Genomic DNA, 24,277 nt, shown 5'->3' with positions numbered 1-24,277 from the left:
TTTAATTTTCCACCTTTATTTTTAGGATTGTATTTGTTGTTTTGTGTGGCTTTTATGTCAGTCCACAATATAGCACATACACACAGATACATAATGAGTGGCTCGCTCTGATCGGCTCACATCCTCTCAACACCCCGCCATTTATAACTCCGCCTCAGGGATGCAAACAACATTCGGAAAAAAGGATTAAATGCGAGTGTGTGAAAATATAGCAGGAACTGAATGTGTGAAGCAGTAAAGGTTGTTAGCTATGTCTCATTTCCTTTCTCGACAGGGCTCTTCTCTTTCATCTTTATATATTTATACATCACATACAGGACATTTTGAAAATAAAAAGGAGAGAGTGTAAAGTGCACAGCTGAGAAAAATAAGCCATCATGAACAAAACCAGCATAGAACAGAATAGCTCAGTCACTCAGTAGCTTCTTTTCAATTCCCACCTATGTGCTGAACATCTGGTATATAGGTTAACCAGACTTGCACAAACATGCTAAGGTGCACTGTACACGTTCTTCACCTTCATTCATTTTTTTAATTCGCACATTCTATCAATAAAATAATTATTTTGTATCCTACACCTTGTATTATATTGCGTTGCCTCTTTTGCACTGCATTTATTGTAATTGACTGTTTAAAAATTACCCCGTAAGCTATGTTAATTCCCTATTGTGTGGTTTAGTCTTTCTTTGTTAAGCAACATCTAAATTTAACTAGATAAATTACTGTACATGACATGCATTTGATTTTAAACTGACTCCATTAAATCTCCTGAGCCTTGACAGAACAACCTCAACAATAGAACGTCCTTCTGGGTATGTTTCTTTTAGAAAACATTTCCTGATGATACATTACAGGTTCCTCGGATCAGTATATTGGCCTCTTGAAACACAGATTTCTAAAGCACCCGTGAATACAAGGTTCTCATCAGACTGTGAAGCTCTTTTGGTTCAAACTGGAATTTAAGAGCGAATGGTCACACTAACAATAAAGAGATTGAGAAACCTGCCAAAAGGGCAACCATCTCAGCATCACTCCATCAATCATATGTTTATGGTGAAGTCGCCACCTGTGAGTTGCAGGCTTGTGGATGAAGGGCCTGTTGAATGAAGCCAAGAACAGACAGGTATTTGAAGAGTGTACACAACCTCGGGCGAGCAAGAAGACTTTAAGCATGGCGACAGTTTGAGGTAAACAGTCAAGACAAAGCTGGAGTATTTCGGAATATATGAGAGCAGTCAAAGGCTGGATTTGAATTGCAAGAAAAGTCTGTGGGGAGTCGGGAGATTGCATTTACTGATTCATCTCATCCATAATTTCTGAGAAAGCTGAAGGTTGTGTGCATGAAAAATATGAGAAACCTCTCAAATTTTGCTTCTGAGATTTTTTAGAAACAAAGCCAGGAGGTAATTACTCCTGTCCTTCAAGGTTCTGCATAAAGGGCGTGAATGCTAATGTAGTGAAATTCTTGTGATAAGTTAAAAATCAATATTCCAAACATCAAATGTCAAGACGAGACATGAAAAAACAAACCATTCAGAAAGATTGAAGTGAAACATCCTTCAGGGCAAAGACAAAAAAATTACTGCTGCTTCTTTATTTGGTTTCCTTTTTTCTATTTTAACACAACCAAATAACTATTTGTCAATGTAGTATTTGCATCGTATGTTCACATCCAGCTGCACAAAAAGACCATTTCAAATTTTCATTTATTCAGCATTTCGTGATGTATTGTGACCATTCCAGTTCGGGGGGTGTTGAATTTCAACAACATCAAACCTCATGAGTGACAAAGTCATCCAACAGCAATGTGAAAGACTGACAGCATCACAAGACACATGAAAACTGTGATACAAATCGAGGTAATGGCATAATAAATGTATTTTTTTTCTTCTAAAAACAATACTGTTGTATTGCTTAAAAGTGAAAATGAACTAGTTTTCTTTGCAGTATTTCAGGCCATAAAAAACAGAGCATCTTTTATTTTCTTTTGACCTGTTTCTCCCGTCTTTATTTTCTGCAAATAAACTCGAATCGAAGCAATATTTTTATTTAAAATTTGGTGGAAATATTGTTAGTAGTTCACAGAATGAAACAAAAATGCAGATTCTACCTATAAATAGCAAATTTAGAAAAAAATGAAAAAGTTTTGAAATGGTCCTCTCGTGTCCTACATTCTGACATGTTCTCAGCAAGATGTCGTCTGTTGGTAAACAGCGTAAGCACTACAGCTGAGTAGAAGCACTGACTTGATTACGTCCGTGCAGTCTTTATCTGTGGCTTGCAGGCGGACTTTGACACAGATGAGAATAGGAATGAGATGGAGGGATTTTGTCATAACAGAGCTGTGGGACGTCTGCTTGTCAACCATGATCTGCTTAGAATGGTGCTGACTGAGTGTACATAAACACACACACCAAACGTCAGTCCCACTGCTGTGTGTGTGTTTGTAATGGAATGTCATCATGAGGTCATGTCATTTCTAAGTGACGGTCTCATAATCATTCTGTCTGTGATTTATTGAGTTAAAGTGCATGAATTAAATGTGCGCACACAAGACTGTAAGAATACAAAAATGTGTGATCTTTTTATTAAAGGAATAGTTCACCCAACATTCACAATGAATGTGAATGAGAACCGAGGCTGTCAAGCTATCAAATACTGTGAAAACACCCTGTATGACTTGTGTGATATATTCCAAGAGGAGACATACAATAGCTGGTAATGAGATCTGAATAATATTTTAAATATTTTCGTTATAAATTGGCCCTTGGCTTATTGGCCACAGTTATAGTCATTTTGATGTATTCTGAACATATAATTAAATAATAATTTTGAATAATCCTACAATGATTTTGAATACAGAACATTCATGACAAGTGACCACCTGTTGTAAACTCCCCATAGAGTTTGTGTAACCAGGTGTGTTGAACATAAACCTTCAGATTTACCCGTGTACTTTCTGCTCAGTGATCTGAAATTTAGGCATGAGTGAAAAGAATATAGCAGATATCGAACTCACTCAGCCGTTTCCAGGGTAGCGCTATCATCCATCCACTCGCATCAACCCGGCGATGATGGGAGGAGAAGAGATATGTGCCGAGGCACATGATGAAGGCACCTGTGTCCTATTCGCACCAATACCCAACCATGTCCATGTCTCAAATCATGATTCATTTTTCTGTGCCTGTCTGTGTGGGCTGTAAGGCAAGCACAAGGACATCAATTAAAGTCAATATAGCCAAAATATATTCATCAGGTTCTCTGAATTGATGAAAAGGTTTTTAAGCGGGTTAATTGCTGTGGTTAATGAGTGCACTTTGTGTCAACCTGCAAAATTATGTGATCTTTGTCGCCAAATAAGTTTTTGTGCAAAAGTAGTTTGTTTTGCTCTGTCTGTTCATTGCAAATCATGTTAACTCTTGGGTCTAAAGAAATGTCTAAATTTTGAGGCAGGAAAGCACGTGGATGGAAGCTGAAAGCAGTCTGCACGCACTGTGATCCCATTAGATCCCCGTCAATCACCTTGATGATCTAAAACTCAAGAGACATGTTCGGATAGCTGTGCCATCTGGCTGCAGTCCATCACGCTCTAAACTACCACTACATTATGTCTTCTTTTAAGTAGAACTTTATAGATACATTCTATTATATGATAAAGCTGCCCTGTTGTGGGTTGTTGTTGACAGCGGGGCTACGTGGTTGGAAAGGTTTCTGAATAGTGCTTCTTTCACAATATGCGAACAAGAGGGTTTACTTACATTTACATTTAGTCATTGAGCAGACGCTTTTTTCCAAAGCGACTTACAGGTGGGGTAAGCAATTGGTACAGCATAAGGCGTACTTTCTACTGGGATTTTTGGTAGAAATGTTCTAACGTGTAAACTAAACTCTCTAAACATTTAAACTCAAATATATGAAACAGAAAAATAAAATAATGAATGCAACTATTGTTTTTCTTCTGTAGGCCTACATGCGATTGAAAGCGCTCGAGCTACGTAACTTTACGGTTGCTATGGTCAACGTTAATGTTCCCTCCCCGGGCGAGCGAACAGCTTTATTTTACTTTGTGGCAACTTTGTTTAAAAACGCTTTTGAAATGTATATGGGCTTGAATTGACAAAGAAACATTTATTCAAGAGATAATATGACTTCAATGCCAGTCGGTGTATTGTTTTGGAAAGAACTTTGAAGCGCGAGCCAACAGAACAAGTCTGCCCCCTGGCGGCCTTACAAAACTACTACTCAATTAAGATTTACTTTTATAAATGTATTAATCTTCCTCTGTAAACAATTCTATTTGCTTCATCTCTTCTATGTCTGACTTTCACTGACACTGCAGTATTGAGTGTCCTTGTATAAGATTTTCTCTCTCACCTTTGTCTTGTCTGACAGGTCCTGCTGCAGCCTGCCTTCGCCACACACTTCCATTGACTGCAGGAGGCGTCGCCATGGCAACACTGCAATCCATTGGCCTCATTAGGAAGAGCCAGTAAAGATTTCACACCTCTGTTTTAACTGCCCATCCTTCCTTGATAATGCACACACATGTCAGCTAGACATGACAATCCCTGCAGTATAGTGCATAGTTATATTTCAAGAATTATGGGTTAGTGTGAAGAGACTACAGGAGTGAGTAAATTAGGAATACCTGCGAAACACATTTTGTCTGTGCTCGGTGCTGGACACATAATGATGTTAATAATACATTTTCCCATCTGTAATTAAGTGGTGGAAATGTAATATGCTGGTTATTTTTAAGGTAGTTCATTTTTTATTAATAAATAATTAATTATAGTTACCATTATTAATTTAATTCAACATGACCTATTGATAAAATGATCTTATTATTTTCTTAATTCGGATGTAAGTTAATAATGTAAGTTGCCTTTTATATTTAATGCAAATTGTAATATTAAATTCAACATAGTGTGCTACAACGTATTGATCACATTAAAATACCCTGCTCAAAAGATTACAGTGGTAACCATGGTATATGCAAAAAATATACATTTTCTTTGTAGTAAATCAATAACCACAAATTAACAATTGTCACTTTAAAGTACACAAAATATACGTTTATTAAATAAAATTTATATTAATTTGATTTGTATAATTAGCTGCGATAATACAAACAATCCACCAAAAACATCTCACTACATATAATAAAACCTCATTTTTTCTAAATGGTTTATAAGGATGCATACTTCAGGGTCTCTGCAAACATAAAATAGCCATCGCTAATGTAATTCCACAGGAATGGAGTTTCACTTTATCTGACCAGAGGACAGGTAATATAAGTCATTCATCAGAGAGACATCTTCTGTTATGCACAGGTATAGGTGTCCACTGACCTGAAGCCCAGAGGGTGTTACGAATGCCTCCCAGAGCAGCAGGGATGTTCAGCGAATGGACAGATGAGACGGAATGTGATGTGACAAAAGGAGATTCAGACATTTAGGTCACAGACTTCATAAAGGTCGAAAGAATTCCACTGAATACTATCTGACAATCACTCCACTCTTAAATATACAGGAGCGTTGTCCAATGGGATCAAATGCAGAGCAGTACAAAGAGTCTTATGCTTTGGCTTTGCTGTTTTGTGTTTTGTCTTTGTACATAAAAAAAAAAAAAAAAGTTGAAATAATGGCAAAAAGAATGTAAACAAATATTGTGCAGCTTCGTTGAGTTTCGGTTTAAAATAAAAAATAACATCGTTCCAAAGCCATTACATTCAATAGTTTTATATAGAGAGGCATATACCACCTTACCAAAGAAATAATTACTTCAAAAAACAATATACCATTTTGCAAAAAGCTAATCAACTAAATAAGTAATGACAAAACAACATGTTATGTTCAACATCATAACCCTATAGCACATAGTCCCTCTCTAAAAATTACTGCATTATTTATGAATGCTGCAGTGCATTCTGGGAGCTCACAAATCAGTCATTGTTCTGACAACTCTGTTAGGCTGAAACCACATTTGGGGGGATATTGCGGGTCTAAAATTTGTTTTTGTGAATTTAGATTTTCACATTTCTTGGCATCTGTGCTCATAAAAAAAACTCATGCTGTATACACAACATTCACACTTATATAGATCCTTATAACAAAAATATTTACAATAACATCACATTCAAAATATCTTTCACTAAAAGCCAGACAGTTTATATTTTAAATATATAATTCTTTATTCAGTTCCCAATTCCCAACATAACAAACATTATGGCTGTCATTCATCATATCTATTATGTTGAGTTAAAGTGAAGACAGTGAACGTATTTTAATCACTCATACCTCAGATTCTACAACAGATACGACTACATCGGGTTAATCGAGATGACACTCAAAAGCTTGTTAATAGCAGACCACATAACAAAAAACAATTCACAATTCTCTTTAAATGTTTTCTGTGCATTGACATTTTAAGAATATTCCATCAAATCAAGTTTTGTACTTAATTTGCCCTTGAATAAGTCATTACAACTGCCTTTAGCTACCATTGTTTACATTTTATACAGTATTTAAAGATAACATATTATATAAAAGCCGTAATGTGGATAAAGCATGCTTAACAATCAGTATCTAGTTAAGAAAGCATACTGATGCCCAACCAAGTTGACCCAAAAATGAAAATTCTTCCATCATTTATTGACGCCCATGTCATTTCAAACCCGTATGACTTTCTGTATTTTGCAGAACACAAAAGAAGATATTTTGAAGAATGTTGGCAGCCAAACAACATTGAACCACATTGACTTCCATTGTTTTGACACAAAACCACTTTTTTCAAAATATCTTCTTTTGTGTTCCACTGAAGAAAGAGTCATTATCGGGTTTTGAACAACATGAGTGTAAATGACATAGAAAAATTTATTTTTGGCTAAACAATGCCTCTTAATCTCTAATTCATCCATTCTTCTAAAAATACTTCCCATACAATACAAAATATCATGCCAACAATAATTCATTTCTGTATTCAACATTTACAAACATATTTTTTTAAGCTTTTCAAAGTCCATACCTTTTCATCCCCCTTTGTAAATATTTATTATATTTTGTAACTGGCTAGAAACCATCCAGTGCTGGTTCTAATGGGATTCAGTGCTTCGAGCACATTTGGATGCTCTTGAAAACCACCCTGCCAACTGGTAAGTTCAGAACATCCATCTGAGCCAAACCAGTTTACATCACCCCTCAAAGCAATTAGCACCACAGCAGACAACATTAAAACCACACTTATTTATTCCTGCCATCACTACAAAGCGTTTCTCTATACGAGAGCCAAGAACCAATCTCCCAATCCCCCATAGGTCTGATTGTAATAACACAATGTCTTTCAGCATATTTGGTATATTAATGAGTTGAAGGCGAGCTTGATTCATGGTCTCAGTGGTTTCTGCCTCCGCGGCAGCCGCAGTGGAAGTCTGCATTTGGGTCGAGCAGCAGCGCGGCTCGGTTGCGGCCGTGCGGCAGGCAATCCAGATGGTACCAGGCATCGCAATCGTCGCACTGGATCCACTGCACGGTGTCCTGCTGAGGGAAGCGACAGCACGCTGATGCGCACGGTTCGACGCCCTGCGTGACACCAGTGTCTTCGTCATCATCTTCAGAGGAGGATGAGGAAGACGATGAGGAGGAAGATGAGCTGGAGGATGAGGAAGAAGAGGGTGATGGAAGGGATGGACGGGGTGGAGGATGTTTTCTGGGTCTTCCACGTCGTCGTCTACAGATAGATAGGAAAAGTTGTGTATAAGTAAATGCAATTTTATTTAATGTGTTGAGCTGACAACACCTGACTAGCTCAGAATAGACGTTGTATTGCTAATGTTTTTAGAGATATATTTCACTTTCAAAATTTATATTCTGTCATTATTTACACGCCCTTTTGTAATTTCAAACCTGTATGACTTTCTTCTGCAGCAATATTTTGAAAAATTACGGTAACATATTGACATGCATTGGTTTTGCGTCCATACAATGAAAGTCAATGGGGACCAACGGTTTTTGGTTACCAACATTGTTTTAAATTTCTTTTTTTGTGTGTGTTTGCAGAAGAAAGAAAATCACACATGTTTAAAATGACAACGGGGTGAGTATATTTTCACTTTGATGGTGAACTATTCCCCTAATGCATCTTTTAAATGAACAAGTATTGCATTCGAATCAAAAACTTTCAGAAAAATTTGCAAAAACATTTCCAAAATATCTAGCAATAAAATGTTCCATTAAAATGTACTTTGACTATAAAAACATGCATTACTTTTTGAGATTATATTAATCTTTGAGTGTGTGTGACCCAATATCTGCTCACCCAGTCGAGGCCTGAAACCGAGAAATCACCCCCCTCGCTTTCTCCGTCTTGGGTGTCCTCGCTGATGGTGAGGTCAGGTTGTAATTCTCACCTCCCGTCCCCAGGGCCGTAAATACCGGAGAGCTGTTTGCTCTTTGTCTCCTTCCAGGACCAGACAAGCACGACTTCTGCTGGTGAAGCGGAGTCAAATTGATGCCTTTGGTGTGAGTCATGTTCGTGATATGATGATTGAACTTTCTGTTAGGTGCCGTGCTGCTGTTGTGTTTCGACACATCCAACTGTGACCTGCAATTCTGCTCCAGTTTAGGTAGAGGAGGATGAAACACGTCTGATTCGGACTTGTAAAGTCGTCGTCTTTTCCTCGCCTGTATTCTCCTTCCATCCTCCACACCTCTGCGATTTACGGGATCGTCTGAACTGTCGTCCTCCAGGAGAACGGTGTGGGCTGACTTGCGTCGGCTCTTTGACGATGGTGGGACAGACTTGGATGCGATCTCACCGTCGGCTTGGAAGGGGGGCGGAGTGGAGGGAGGGGCCAAAGCCGCAAACCCTGGAGTGTTGGCGTTTTTTAAACTGTTAGTTTTATCGCTTTTCTTAAACGTCCAGCAGCTTCCGTTCATCTTGCTCAGGCTACCAATGGAGTTCAGAATGACCGTGGCTTTGTTAATGGACAGTTTTGAAATATCCAACGCGGGGTCTGCTTTACGTTCCAAGCACGTTCTGACACGGTTCTTAATGTCGGATGAGAAAACACCTGCTTTCGGCACAGTGATGGCATCGAAGTCCAAAGGGCGGACTTGTACTTTTTGGAAGAGGAAGTAGAATTCTGGGCTAGTCTTCCCTGATTGGCCACCGATGTTGAGGGTATCACCATCGTTGATCTCACATAAGACTCCCTGTTGGAGGTTTACATCATTCACACATGTGCCTGTAGAACACAGAGGGGTTTTTATTTTCTCCATCGCAGAACTTATTTCAACGTTTTCCACATGATAGTAAAAATATTGTGTGCCAAAATATATTGTGATACAAATATGTACTGGGTATATCGAAAGGTTTTTATAGACCGCATCACTCACCATTACTGCTGCGCCCCTTCACACAGACTTTCCACCCCTCTTCTCCAGACGCATCAGTTACTTTCTCCACGTGTAGCTCAGCGTGGATACGGGACACAGTCATCGAGTCCAGGGTGACATCACACAGCTCTGCGGCCCGACCGAGCCGGAACACACACTGGGGCAGCTCTGGCCGAAACGTGTACAGGTCACGAACAGAGTCAGGTGACTCATCTCCGTTTGTGTTGACATTATTCGCATTGGACGACAATCCAATTCTTAACAACTGAAAACACGGCTGGACTCCTGTCGACATTTTGGCATTCCACAAATAAATGTGGAGGAAAACTGCAACACAGCTGGCAACGCTTCTATTGAACAAGACTAAATGTCCTCCATTGAAGATATTCTTGTTTTAAAATTGAGATATTAATAATTTATAAAAGCACTGATTTATACTTGGTCAGGCTGATATGACATATTACGTAACACCGATGGAGGACAAACTAAAATTATATTTTAGTTTGGCTTGGATATTTTCAGTCAAAATTTTCTAGAGCTTTAGTTTTTAATATGTCCAGTCAGATAATGTCACTTGATGATCTTCATTCTGGAAAAAAAAAACAATAAGAATACTTTAACAAGACATTTAATGTCAAACCTTTCACATATTTGACAACACTACAAAACTGACAAGTCAACAAAACGTTCTGCTAAAAATGACATACGTACTTCCACATTTTATTATTATGCAATGACAGCTGCACAATGCTTATTTTGCTTACTTTAATATAAATATATGGTTTTAAATAAACAAAGTAAACATGGCATGACATGAAACAATGCATAATCAAATAGTAAAGTTCGATGGCTGTAACGTTACATCGCCAAAGATTTACCACCGACACCTTACAAACTACTTCAACAAATGAATACTTAAAGATGTACATAACCCACATGAAACAGACATTTAACTGGTAAACAGTTGTTAAACAGAGTTAAAACACAAAAGGAAATGTTTGCAGGAGTCATGAAAGCGTATAGCATCACGCAGCTAGCGTGCTAACGTTACTTCTGAAAGCATATAGTTGAACGCATTCACACAACGCGACCAAAAAACAGCTATTTTACATACACAACCATTTTGTTTCATCGAACAATATGATTGAAAAACACTTACAAAAGCATGCCATGCCCAAAACAGGAGGGTGAGATTTTGTAAAAAGATATTATTGTGTTTTATTTCGGCTCCGTGGTCAATCTTATGGTCCTCCCAGCGCAGGAAGTGCTTTGAAATTTGGCGCGCCAGGAGCCGCGCTGGTTTCCTTGCGCGAAATTCAACATCACTTCCGTCTCTGTTGTCAAGGAGACTGGAACACTACAATGGAGAGTTTTAACATGTCTTTATATTTACATTTTAAACCTTTTATATATGCATCAACACTCCATTTTATATTCTTATTTTATATTATGTTTTAAGTCTAAGTTAAAGTAAAGCTGTTTGATAGAAATAATTATGAATTGAAATAATAGTTGTGATTTTTTTACTATTAAATCTAAATACACTTTATATAAACAATCTAATTATATTGTAAAAATATTTAATGCATATGTTCTCATGAAATGACATGTTTTGTGTATTTTTATATTTTAAATATTCAGAAAGTGACTCAGTTTAACACTGAGAGTCACATCCACATGGTGCTAGATTGTCAAGGATTCTGGAAAACTACAATGGAGAGTTTTAACATGTCATAATATTTACATTTTAAACCTCCAATATATGCATCAACACTCCATTTTATATTCTTATTTTATATTATGTTTTAAGTCTAAGTTAAAGTAAAGCTGTTTTATAGAAATAATTATGAACTGAAATTATAGTAGTGGGCTTTTGTAGACTATTTCATCTAAACACACTTTATATAATCAATCTAATTATATTGTTAAAAAATGTATTCATATGTTCTCATGAAATGACATGTTTCGTGTATTTTTATATTTTAAATATTCAGAAAGTGACTCAGTTTAACACTGAGAGTCACATCCACATGGTGCTAGATTGTCAAGGATTCTGGAAAACTACAATGGAGAGTTTTAACATGTCATAATATTTACATTTTTAACCTCCAATATATGCATCAACACTCCATTTTATATTCTTATTTTATATTATGTTTTAAGTCTAAGTTAAAGTAAAGCTGTTTTATAGAAATAATTATGAATTGAAATAATAGTTGTGATTTTTTTACTATTAAATCTAAATACACTTTATATAAGCAATCTAATTATGTTGTAAAAATATTTAATGCATATGTTCTCATGAAATTACATGTTTTGTGTATTTTTATATTTTAAATATTCAGAAAGTGACTCAGTTTAACACACATGGTGCTGGAATTCATGGAAATCTGAGTCTGAATCATTGAAAGCGTTGAAAGTTCATTGAAAACAACTATGAAACGTCAATCAAAGGTCCTTTATTTTCATCATTCATTCCAGAAAAAAATCAATGTTTTGCTTAAATAAAATAATTTACATACTATAAAGCCACAAGTACAGCCAAAAACATGATCATCTTTGTACATGACTGTGAAGTATTGTTAATATCCGTGGTTACATTACAGTAAAAGCAATATCAATCATTAATGGTCTTCATTCTCTGGCTGTGAATCAATGGTTCTCAATGGTTATTTGGAAGAACAAAATGTCTTGACATATAACTTTGATAAACCTTTCTCCTGAGAATTCTAGCTTGTAAACTGGCAGAAGATCAGTTCATGTCACGTTTAAAAAATGTAATTATCTTAAATAATTTAGAAGAACACACACTCCTGAGCTTGTTGAATGATGTAATATCAAAGGTTTGGTCACACTTGAACAGGCTTCAGGGATGTTTTTTCTATTGCTGTTAATGTATACCACTCAAAAATCTTGTTTTAACATGCGAATGAGCCTGTCGGTGTGATAAGTGCATATTCTTATGGAGGATTATGATTTAGACACACTGTAGGCTACCTGTAAATGCGCATTTAAAAACATCAAATGAACAAAAAGTGAATTGTACAGAATATCAGAGTAAGATTGTTTTTTACAATCAAATACAATCAATAACATTCCAAGCTTAAACTGTAAATACAACCAGCATATATCTACTGTACGCTTCAAATTATCAAAAATATCAAAATTATATATTGGTACATTTATTGTGGGAAACTTCAGGTGTGAAATACCTGAAGTGCACCTTAACAAGCACTTAATCTATTTTTAAAACGATCGTCTTTGAAATATGATTTCCTGGTGAGAAATGAAGAAAAGGTGTTCCTTTTATTAACAAACATTAAAATGCCCAAGAATTAAAACATGTACAAACTGCTCATTCACATCATTTTCATTACTCTAAATGTCATAATTATGAATAAAAGCTGAAGTGACATACCAAAACTAATTTTCATAAGTCTATTAAAAATCCATGCCTATAGTGACTTTCTCTGTTTTTCTATTTAATCAAACATTTTGAGTTGAAGAGGTCCAAATTTATTATTACAATGTAAATCAAACTATTTTCTATTCATCACTAAATGAACACTGGCATTAAGAATACTTCTTATCAGAGCCAAAAATATGTGATATGAACTCTCTAACAAACAACCTCGTTCAGCATGCATATGTATCTCCTTTTTGTTTATACTAGATCTATGACATCAGTGCATATAAGAGAGAGTATAATTGAATCAATAAGAATAATAATAGTCTTTTGCTGTGTCTTGCATAATTAAAATCATTCTTAAGTGATAAGATAAAAAGCAGTCAAAGCATTAGTAAAGCATGTCAATTTGTTGAATGTGAGATCATAACTCACTGTTATGTTTTGCCATTAAGCTTTGTGTGTTATTGCGAGTAAAAAGAGAAGCCAGCAATCATTGGATAGAAAGGTAATTGATCACTTACATGCAATATATTTATGTACAGAAGGTGTATGTTTGTTCATTCTATTGCACCTACCCAGTATGCATGTGTGTGTGCAACATTCATACTAATATTGCTTCATAAGGCCCAATAACTGCACATTCACTCTGTGTGATACACAAGAACCCTAAAATTAAAATCTGAATTGAAGGAATGGGGGTTTTTAATAAAAGCTAGTCAAAAATTGCAGCGATTTTTTTAAGCTTGATCATCAAATGCATCTCACTGGCATCAATACAATACAAAACTTTTTTTGACTGTTTCGCAACGTCAGCAGAATTTAGAAAGTCGTTTAAAAATGACAAGCAAACTGCTCTGCAATTGCATTTTATACGGGAATCATTCAAAGATCGAAAGAGAATTTTTGTTTTTCTCATAATTTCGTTATGCAAACCGTTGTATTAACATCAGCTGCTTTTTTTAAGAGCATTTCAAGGCTTTCATTTTCGTTGTGCTTTAATTGTTCAATTTTTATTTTTCACCCTGTCTGTTTTAGCATACTGTGTGTGCGTCCTGCAGACATCAAAACACGAGGTAGCAATTTTACCAGCAGGTCAAGCCCCATCTCATGAAGCGTCAGGGTACGACCCCATGGCAAGCTAACTCATTTTAATATTGCATTATAACCTTCCACACACATAATTTCTCTGCATAAATGCATTTAGTAAAAATAATGATTACAATTAAGTTTATGATTAAGTTCTCTGAAATTGTTATCTAAAGAATGTGGGTTGTATAAGTATGTTGGTGTTTTCGAAGTTGTCCTAAGGTAAATTAAACTTTAATTTTAACTTTTTATATTTACATCAGAATTCCTACAATATTTCTTGTTTTTGTTAATATAGGGAAAGGACGGTTTGGAGATGACAGGAATGCACTGGGCACAGATGGGAGATCGGCAAATGACTCCCGAGCTCGGAATCAAACTCGGGTCAGCATGCTCACCGAGGGGCTATCGACGCCGACATGCAGAATCATTTTCACTAATTTCATAAATTGAGCCCAATTTTCGACATTCGGTAACGTTTTTCAAATATTCGAAAACAAAAATGTAAATAAATACAAAAAATTCAATGAGGTGATTGACCCTAACCCTACACTACACAAGGTTACCATTCAGAATCAGCAACACTTTTCACACTGGCACTTGAACTATCCAAAGATCTCTTGTCTGTTCAAACATGTTTAAATAAAGAAGAATAGGGGATCGTATGAGTGTATGAGGAAAAGAGGACGAAGAAAAGCCCAAGTGTAGTCAGCACCTTTAACTGCTGACACAAGCCGTTCCATCAGCAGATCCCCTCTGGGCCGAAAACCTTCAATGCAGATTATCCTATTTACAAGCTTGAGCCACCATATCAGACTCCTGTCACCCGTGTGATCCAGAACAAGAGTGTTTACTTTAGCATTGACAAAGATTATCAGCACTACGCGTCTGAGTTGGTGGTGAGTCACTAGAGGAAGTCCGGAAACCAGGTTGAAATTGATCTTGAAATGAAGAATGTTATGTTTTTTGGCATCTGGTAGGTGAACTGTTTGGAAAATATGTGACCCATGTTCTCTCCTTTTCAGTTGCTTCAAACATAGACCCAGGCAGTTTGTGGAAAAGTTGCATGGTTTAAGTTTTGTGTATCGTCTGAAATATTTACCATCCGTATGTGCGTCTTGAAAGTGTTGTAAGGTTTTTATTTTCTTCTTCACATGCACTAAATGGTCTCTCTAATCCAGCACTCGGCTGTCAGCAGAACTCAATTTACAGGCATGCATAGTGCAGAACCATTAACCATTTCATCCAACGTCATGTTTTATTCATTTTTTTCTAAGTGTGCAGTCTTCTCCGAGACTTGTTCTTGTGGGTTTCTGCTTGTTCGACAAACCTTTTGTTACACATCAGATGAATCACGTGTCACGATGAGCGATGCAAGCGGTGAGATGTTACAGATGCAAAGTGGGCGCAAAAGAAGACACGATGAGTTGGTTGGTGAAACGAACCATTCCGCCCACTCAGGTTGTGCTTGGGTTACTTGGATCCACGACAGCGGCTTTATCGGAGAGCGGCGACGCATCTTTGCTAATCTTCGCATCAAGCCCGTTGGCAAGAGCTGTTTCCTCAGGTGTGGTGGCTCCGATCAGGCCGTCATCTGTCTGAGCCCCAGATTTGGGTTGGGTGGCAGGGCTGACGCTCAGAACAGAGTCAGGGGTGCGAGTGGCGCTGTGCTCGCCCTCGGAAACGGCCGGGGCGACACCGGCGAGGGTGTCGGACTCAAGCAGGGCCTTGTGAGAGATGAGATTGTCGGGTACATCCGTGTCGCTGTCCAGAGGGAGCGCGGATGAGGCGAACTCCACGCCTGAGTCGTTCATCTCCAAGAAGTTTTTGTCAGATTGGAGGGCCTGGTATTGACCTGGTTTTGATACCTCGAGACCCTAAGAGAAAAGTCAAATTATCATTCTAAAATTTGAATGCGCAAATATTGGACGTAAACTTTTTTGTGTACAGTTCACAAATGCTTACTTTGATCTCAACTTCCGTGCTTTCTGTGACGTTCTCCCATGTGGACTGCACCGTGGATTCCTCTGTGAATCTTGTGTAAGCCTCATGAACCACCTGCAAAACATTGCTATTAGATACTGTACGTACAAAATCATATTGTGGCATTGTTGGCCCCACAACAAAAATGAAGAGCAACAGCGTACTGAACTTGTGGTCTGTTTGCCGGACTCAAGTTAGACCAAGCAAACAAACCAAGTGTGAAATGAAATATACTGTATACTTTAACATTGTGAAAACTAAATTACACTGTACAAATGTATATGAATACATCTGATATCAATTTCGAAGACACTGATATTTTATTTGTTGTTAGTTTAATATGCAACAACATATATGTCGGGGTATCAGTGTCTGTATCTGCCCCATCTCAGTGTCACAATATTTATACAGTATGAGAATATAGTAAAAAACTCACAATTACCCATAAGGCTTTGCGGGTAAACACAATGACATGACAAACACAGAAGACTTTCACAAGGCTGGCAAATGATTCATTTCTCTGAGTCAGAATTTTCAGATTAGCATACTACACTTACAAGTATGTTATATTTGCCAAAATATGCAGTATAAAATAAATATTTAATAAATTCATAATTTATTAAATACATCTAATTATATAATATTTAAATAAAAATGTATATGACTGACTCACTGCCAACCATTCATAAAAACAAACACACTCGCACCAACATAGACACAGAATTCAGCACACATACACACATACACATAGATTTATTTATTTTACCTCTCCATATCGACACATTAAATGTCCATATGTGCATGTGTGTTTAAGCGCAGCAGAAGCTTTAACACACAGGTGTATATACCTTTAAATTTATATATCAACTCAAAGTAATACTAGATAGGAGCAATACACCTGAAGTTACTTGTCTCAGTTTGAGATGAAAACAAAGCGAAAGTAATGAACAGGATACACAGTCACTGAGTGAAGGGAGGTCTTTAAGAGCCCTATTACGCCACCACAACACCAATAGAGATTCATCACTTCAGCTCCAAAGAAAACAAACAACAGCACAACGCAGAGCTCTCTCACCCGCTGGGAAATCCATCAGATGATCCTTCAGGAAGGAGAAATGCAACGCAGATCAATCGTTAACTACTACAAAACCACCACAACAGCTATTTGAAATGAATGTCCATGGGTGGAATAATTGAATATACACATGCTCCGTCTCACTTTAGAATTGTAGCGTTACACAAAACTGGACAGATTCTGCTTTTATTGATTTATGGATGAAGCGGCTAACAAGACTGGATTAGAGAATGTGAGGCTTTGAAATGGGGAAGTTTTTCTGAGGTCTAACCTATAACCTACTAAAAGTTTTGTCTTCTAAGTAAACAAGTGTAAAATAATATAGTGTATTATTCTAATAGCTTTCAATATTTTGGTTAACGGCAAAGAGAAGGAACAAAGACGAGAATTATCACACACATACACACATTTTTGACACACATCATATCACATTTTCAAAAATGTATTAAGATTCAATTTGCATTGTATTCCCGACTTATTTTATAACAATAAAAGCTGAATATTCATCTGGGGATAATTCAATCTCGGTAGACAAACAATTCAAACGTTTTGTAATATTCTTATCTTTTCTGAGATTTGCACACTTATTCTTGCATTTATTTACCTGTCTGAACATCTCTCCCTCGCTCTTGCCAGCCTGCTGAGCGATGAGCGTGATCTTACGCGCTTTCTCCGCACGCCGGTGAACTTTAATCAGACAGGACAGCAGACACACCAGCAGCAGAAACGCTAGCAGAGACAGCAAGGCGATGATCGCCACGTAAAGCTGTGGCAACTTATAAGCTGTTGTGGGAAGAAGAGGATCATGGGAATAAGAGAAAGATGCGACTTCAGAAACTATCCTCCATTCTATACTCACGTTCCACGTGAAGGTACACGTCAGCTATGCGGAAGCCTGAAATATCCATCACTCTGAAGAGACCCATGTCGCTCACTTTGATCTTCCTCAGGTAAAACATTGACTCTTCCACAGACGCTCGACCGTCCAAAGCAGGGTCCAGAGGCATCACCAGCTCGCCCTGGTCTAGGATGAGTCGCTCCTTGCGGTCAGTGTCTGGGATGTAGACCATTCGGACTTTGGTGTAGTCCACGTGGAGCTTAATCTTAAGAGTTCCTCCGTATTTCAGGTTCTCAAAGATCTGGTGATCTGGGTTATGGGATATAGCAAACATTAATTTATAAATACTTTATAAAGGGTCTCTTAATGTAAAGTGTTAACAAAGTTTTAAATTTGTCACCTTTCACATTGAGACAGGTCCTCATTCTGACTTTGCCATCGCTGTCAATGATGGTGTAGCTGCCCTCATCGGCTCCTGTAACCAGATGAAGGTTGATTCTTTTCTCGCTGACGGTCAGACGGTTCTGGTATTCGTCGGACGTGATGACCGTTTGGTTGAGAAGAAATATGGGTGGTTCCTCCATGGTCACGTTTACATGAGTCTGACCCGCTGACCTGAACTCAAGCGTGTATGGACCGATGCTAGGGTTGATCGGGATATGATACGTGTCTCCGTATTTCACCACAGTCTCTGTCGCACAGTCTAGAAGAAAACAGATATTAAAAATGTAAAAGACTGGTGGAAAACTAGCATTTACAAATAAAAATGGAGGGGGGTTTATATAGAATAAGTGAGCACATCCGTCAGCACATCACCTACAGTAGAGTGAATGTCATTTAGTGTTTTTTTAGCTTTAGTGAACAACCTTGTTAACAATCATTGTAAATCAATAACAAATTAAACTAATCTGGCTCAGGAAGATTCTCTGGTTTAAACTCGAAAGGTGGAAAATGCTTTTTTAGAAACGAACATATAACTCTTTCAACCGCCATTGACGAGTTATCTCGTCATTTAAAAAAAACGCTTCCCCGCCAAAGACGAGTTATTAAGGCAATCGGTGTTTGTAATGTTGTACAGCAGGTGGCGCTATTACACACCACTGGGAAAAAGTACAGAATCCCAGAACCTAGAACGTATATGTTTTAGCATTTTTTAATGATTGTTCTGAGTGTAACCTGGGCGGAATCTTTGACAAAAAACTTTAATTAGCTGTTTAATCAAAATGAGGCATTTTTGAAGAAATCTACCCACATCTACGGAGTGATGAAAAATGAACAAATGAAGATAGAAGAATGCGGTTTCTTTTGTTTAAAAGCGGAGACTCTGTTCTTTCATTTGACATATTGTTTGTCCATATATTCTTTACAGAAAATTTACTGTGAGCCATTAAAGTTGGGTGAAAATATAAAAAAACACTGGTGTAGGCTGGCAACTTTTTTTTAAAGAGGCTGGCGGGGAATGAGTTAATTGCAAAAGTAAACATGTAAATGTTATTTAAAACTATGCACTCCTCCATTATCATTATCATAAAAATAGATATCAATTTATCGTGACATATACCTCTAACAATGAGTATGATCCGTCTGACATCAGCGGGGGCCGCAGAATTCCTCACCACATACGTTCCCTCATCTTCTTCACCCACGTCCTCCAGAATCAAGTGGCTGATGTGAGCGTTCAGCTTGGCTCTTACATCCACAATCTTCCCGTCCTTCAGCAGAGTGCGCTCAGACAGCGGATTCAACCTCGGACGAATTTCACCTCTGTTGCGTCCAAAGCCGGCACGGCAATATGAACGTCCTCCCCGATAAAAGCTGTGCGGTGATCATCTTTCGCTGCAGAGCGAGATGAAGACACATGCTTTGAGTCAGATAAGTTAAAACACATCTTTTTAGAAAGTTTGGAACGGTGAAGCTGTCCATAATAACATAATAAAGAACATTGTATTTTTGAGGCATTTTACCTTTAATGGTTGATGACCAAACTGTGGAAAAAGAAAGAAAACCAGATCAAGATTTCAACAAGAAATGTATATTTCATAAAGTTCATTCTTTTAAAAATCAAGAAAAGTAGCGATAAATTAAACAGAACTTCCTGAGAGACTTAAAATGATTTGCTCTTGGATTGATAACTTTTAGTTTCATTCAGGCGTTTGGTTGACTTATTTTTACTAATCGTCTTGATCAGTACATTCAATCGGAAATAATGTTAAATGAACTCGCTCACAAAGACAGTTTGAAACCTCACTGGAGAGTTAATTTTTGCTCATATAACAGATCCAATTTCTTTCAGATCAAATTTAGCTTGTCTATATAACCGCTGCAAAATGGCAATAAATTTGCTCTAATAGCTCTTTAGGAATGGGGTCATGTTGGACTCACAATCAGCAGTTATGAAGGAGAAGAGCAAGGAGAATAGGTTTTCATTATATGTTTCATGCTAGGCTGTTTCTTCATTTATTTTTTACATTTACACATTTTAAAGAAACCTTTAACGTTTTAAACTATGAAACCCTATGTGTCATCAATGCATTTACGTTAACGCATTTGGCAGACGCTTTAATCTAAAGCGACTTTCATTGCATTGTATTATACATATGTTTCTGACTATGTGCAATCCCCTGGGATCGAATCCATGACCTTGGCATTGCTAGTGCCGTTCTCTAACCACTGAGCCACATTAAAGCTGCATTGCATTATAGTTGTGAAGACAGAAAGACAACACAAACATGACGCATTTATAATTCTATGGCCTCTAGGTCCTAAAAATATACCTAATAATATGATATATAAATATACATATTATGCTGACTACATAAAAACACATTTAATAGTGATGGAGATTGCAGATATCAAGAGGAAGGATATGCAATTTCCCTACAGAGCCCACTATAAAAACAATATTATGAATAACGCCAAGTCAAACAGCTATGCACTAGCAGTCCAACATCGTCCAATTATTTATGCAACAAAATGTTAGCCTGGAATAAATAAAGCCTTCGATCGTAAAATCTGCCAGCCAAGAAAAAATATTGATATCTAAGCAATATATCTACAAGATCTACACCAGGCTTTTTTATGAACGTCTCCTGTCAGAAACATGCTTTAAATCAAGCTACAATAGAAATACAGATGTATTCACCCTAGTGTTGCCAAACCCACATAAATTCCTCCCTCCATGCTTAAAGACTTCATTCACCATTTACTTTCAGAGTAGCAGTTTCAACATTCCTCCTCATACGAGAGGGTTTGAAACAATACATGACGAATATATGACGATGAAATTGGAAAATCAGTGAAAATAATTATTTACTCTTACCTGAACACAGGAGGGTACTAAGGACCACCACACACATAAGGCCCATTTTAGACAGATTCTGTTAAAGTAAATGTAATGGGGAACAAAATGCATTATGTTACATTGTTATTCAAATGGAGTTAATATACAAGTAAAACCACAAACCGCATATTGAAAAAAAAGAATGCAAAATTACGCCTAAATAAGAAATGACAGTAAGCAAAGATAATTAAAAAGGATTTTCGTGGTCGAGACCTAGTTATCCAACTGAAGGCCTAAGCATGAATCATTCATGCAAATAGAATCCGACCACAGATACAAAATCAAAAAAGCGCTTTTAGATCAAACCGAGCACTCTCTCTTTGAGAACCTGTATGTGATTCAATGAGCTGATTTACTGGCAAACACGAGCTCTGTGGTGCTATGAGATCATGTGGATGGCAGGACTGCTTGCCCAGACTGAAGGCTGCTGACTGTCAAACGTCCGCCAGAACCCCAAGCTCAAATCTGTCTTTTTGTGTCTCTCCCAGTATTTATCTCATTCATTATCTCTTCTAAAGAAGCCTGAGTCAATAATCTCAACCCTTAATTTCTTAATAAGCAAGAAAAGAGATAGACGGAGCCTGCAGGGGAGAGAAAGAGAGAGACGATCTGCTTTGTTCTCATGCATTGCCAAGTTAGTCTCCGGCCTCATACTGAATCAGATTTGAGCGCCTCAGCATGAATGTGAACTGCATCTGCTCGTCATTATAAACAAAAGATTTCATTATTCCGTGCGTTGATAAACACCTTTGATCTGTTTGTCTATATGAATATAACCAAGCGCTGGAGTGCAAAAAAGAAAACCCTTTTCTTAACATAATGCTAATTCTAATGATTGCATAATGAACACCATTGTGAACCATAAACAGATCACCATTAAAACCAATACAATGTATTTTTTGAGGTCATAGGCCCGGTTTCAAGGACAAAGCTTATCTTAAACCAAGATGCCTTTGGTAAATTAGGATATTTAAGTCGTTTTAAAAAACATGACTGATGGCGTCTTGAGACAAAACAATGACACGTTTAAATATATGGCAGAGCTACTTATTTTCAGTTAAGACGGCTCAAACTTTCATTTTAGTCTGGACTAGTTTTAAGCCTTGTCTGTGAAGCCGGGCAATTGTGTTTTAAGGGGTCCAGATGAATCCTCACACATTAAGAAACCATTATAGTTTGCATTCAAACCAATGCAATTTCCATTAAATGCATCAGGACTTCTGTGATGGTTTCTGCTGTTTCTTCATCAGTTTAATGACATCTGCATGTTTCTAATCGCTGGCTCGCGTGTCTTCCAATTAAACACCAGTTTAACGACGAGTTTATTACAGGGATCCGTGTAATCCCTGTAGCCTTGAGAATGCCCACACAGCACTAAACACATCGTGGTTCTGCCCGTAGTCTTCCGTCTTAAAGGCGTCTTTTTGTTTCGCTGATGCGACAAGGGCGTGTCGCACTCCCCTGCTCGTGCTGTCCCGTCAAACATACATTAATAAAACAATACAGATTTAGGCTTCACATGGACGTTATGGAAACCCCGTTACAATAATATTTATTATACAATCCCAAAACGCACCTATACTTGCAATATACACGAACCGTTCCTTCTTTCTATTCCTTTACGTGGTATACGCTTAAAAAAGCAGATTATTTAAAACATTGTTTTATTTATATTTGTAATAATAATTATATTTATCGAAAGAACGTGTGCCGGTTGCGTTACATAAATAAACTGGTAAGCGGTCTGCCGACGGCGTTAAAACCACGCGTGCCTTTAATAACAGTCATGGGTGTATTGTGTCCCATTCAACGGCAAATTAACTATAAATCAATATTTTCTCGTGTTACTAATAGGATTTTCTCATTCAAGGCGGTGAATATTCAATCTTTGAGATGAATGAGCCAAAATTTCCCTATTATAAAAATAATAATATTTTACACATATTTCATGTCGTAGCTGTTACACGAACTATTACATTATCTATAGAAAACGGCTTTATCTCGTGTTAATAACAATATATTTATGAACAGGCGAAAAGTGAAAACGACAATAAACTGCAACATTTAACCCTTTCCGTCTTTTCTCATGTGAAAGCACCCCGAATATTATAACCCATCAATCTGTAAAGAAGTGCTATAGTTACCTTTGTATGTGTGATCCAAATAATAGTCAAAATAATGAAATGAAGGCGAAATCTGAATAAAAAGGATGATTTGGGGTTTCCTTCTATTTCCCAAAGCCTTCTTCCTCGCCCCCAATCTGCCAAAGAAAGACACTTCTACGGCTTTAGAAATCGGCGTTATCTGGAAGCCTTCGGGTGAATTCGTTTTAAAGAGCGCCGGAGATCGGCGACGCTCGGATATGTTCGGTATTATCCGGAAGCTTTGTCATTCTCATCCGTGCATCGCTAACACGATTTGTGTATAGATGGTCTAGAACAGGTTCTGGTCTAGAAAAGATTATTCCAAAAAACTACACCGCCTAAAGGACCTATAACAGAAAATATATATATATAATTTAAAGAGGACATGTGATTTATTATCGTACAATTTATAGTAATATAATATTTATCACGCATCAACGAACGCCTAAAATAAACGTCCTGTTTGAAAATATCACAAATGTGACCTTGGATCACAAAACCAGTCTTAAGTAGCACAAGATCATTTTTATTAAAAGACAAAAATGTGTCGAAATTATCGATTTTTCTTTTATGCCAAATATCATTAAGTCTTAGGCTATTAAGTCTAAGCCTAATCATTGGGCTATTAAGTAAAGTTCATGTTCCAGGAAGATATTTTGTAATTTTCATACCTTAAATATATAAAAAATATATTTTTGTGATTAATGATTAACAACTTCAAAGGCAATTTTCTCAATATTTAGACATTTATGCACTCTCAGAATCCTGAATTTTTAAAGGTTGTATATCAGACAGATATTGTCCTATTTTAACAACTCATTCATCAATAGAAAGCTTGTTTATTCAGCTAGTAGATTAAAAATGTACCCATAAAACCACAAATGTGAAATTTTTTACACAACCCACAACTGTTAATTAAAATGACTGCATAGTCAACTACACAAACGAATCTATTACACAACTGATATTTGATACGTATTTATATAAAAAAGTAAAAAATAAAAAGC

At 37.0% G+C, this 24,277-nt stretch overlaps 2 protein-coding genes across 2 annotated transcripts; both read right to left on the bottom strand.

Annotated features, from left to right (window-relative positions):
- Positions 1–6,168: 6,168 nt before the first annotated feature.
- tcf19l (transcription factor 19 (SC1), like) lies at positions 6,169–10,754 on the bottom strand. Its single transcript, XM_056741405.1, has 4 exons — positions 10,555–10,754; positions 9,396–9,984; positions 8,317–9,244; positions 6,169–7,728 (listed from the first exon to the last, which is right to left on the bottom strand). The coding sequence occupies exons 2-4, from the start codon at positions 9,688–9,690 to the stop codon at positions 7,392–7,394; spliced, it is 1,560 nt and encodes a 519-aa protein (XP_056597383.1). The 5' UTR covers positions 9,691–9,984; positions 10,555–10,754; the 3' UTR covers positions 6,169–7,391.
- A 1,080-nt stretch (positions 10,755–11,834) lies between these two features.
- On the bottom strand, positions 11,835–23,409 carry LOC130415853 (uncharacterized). Its single transcript, XM_056741828.1, has 9 exons — positions 23,271–23,409; positions 21,106–21,163; positions 19,751–19,771; positions 19,348–19,622; positions 18,187–18,489; positions 17,808–18,095; positions 17,553–17,731; positions 15,856–15,948; positions 11,835–15,767 (listed from the first exon to the last, which is right to left on the bottom strand). Exons 5-9 carry the CDS (start codon positions 18,368–18,370, stop codon positions 15,348–15,350), a joined length of 1,164 nt encoding a protein of 387 aa, XP_056597806.1. The 5' UTR covers positions 18,371–18,489; positions 19,348–19,622; positions 19,751–19,771; positions 21,106–21,163; positions 23,271–23,409; the 3' UTR covers positions 11,835–15,347.
- Positions 23,410–24,277: the final 868 nt, after the last annotated feature.

Source organism: Triplophysa dalaica, chromosome 25 (genome assembly GCF_015846415.1).
Source record: "Triplophysa dalaica isolate WHDGS20190420 chromosome 25, ASM1584641v1, whole genome shotgun sequence".
NCBI classification, from domain to species: Eukaryota; Metazoa; Chordata; class Actinopteri; order Cypriniformes; family Nemacheilidae; genus Triplophysa; species Triplophysa dalaica.
Note: the sequence above shows the minus strand (reverse complement) of the source record. Positions and strands in the feature narration are given on the sequence as shown.

What these genes read in the sequence shown, in the direction of transcription:
- tcf19l (XM_056741405.1), bottom strand. Translation starts at nt 9,690, where the DNA reads ATGTCGACAGGAGTCCAGCCGTGTTTTCAGTTGTTAAGAATTGGATTG. An exon ending in GAAGGGGCGCAGCAGTAATG is followed by an intron (nt 9,245 to 9,395) that starts GTGAGTGATGCG and finishes TGTGTTCTACAG; the next exon opens with GCACATGTGTGAATGATGTA. An exon ending in CGGTTTCAGGCCTCGACTGG is followed by an intron (nt 7,729 to 8,316) that starts GTGAGCAGATAT and finishes ATCTATCTGTAG; the next exon opens with ACGACGACGTGGAAGACCCA.
- LOC130415853 (XM_056741828.1), bottom strand. Translation starts at nt 18,370, where the DNA reads ATGGAGGAACCACCCATATTTCTTCTCAACCAAACGGTCATCACGTCC. An exon ending in GACCTGTCTCAATGTGAAAG is followed by an intron (nt 18,096 to 18,186) that starts GTGACAAATTTA and finishes CCCATAACCCAG; the next exon opens with ATCACCAGATCTTTGAGAAC. An exon ending in GCACGGAAGTTGAGATCAAA is followed by an intron (nt 15,768 to 15,855) that starts GTAAGCATTTGT and finishes CTTTTCTCTTAG; the next exon opens with GGTCTCGAGGTATCAAAACC.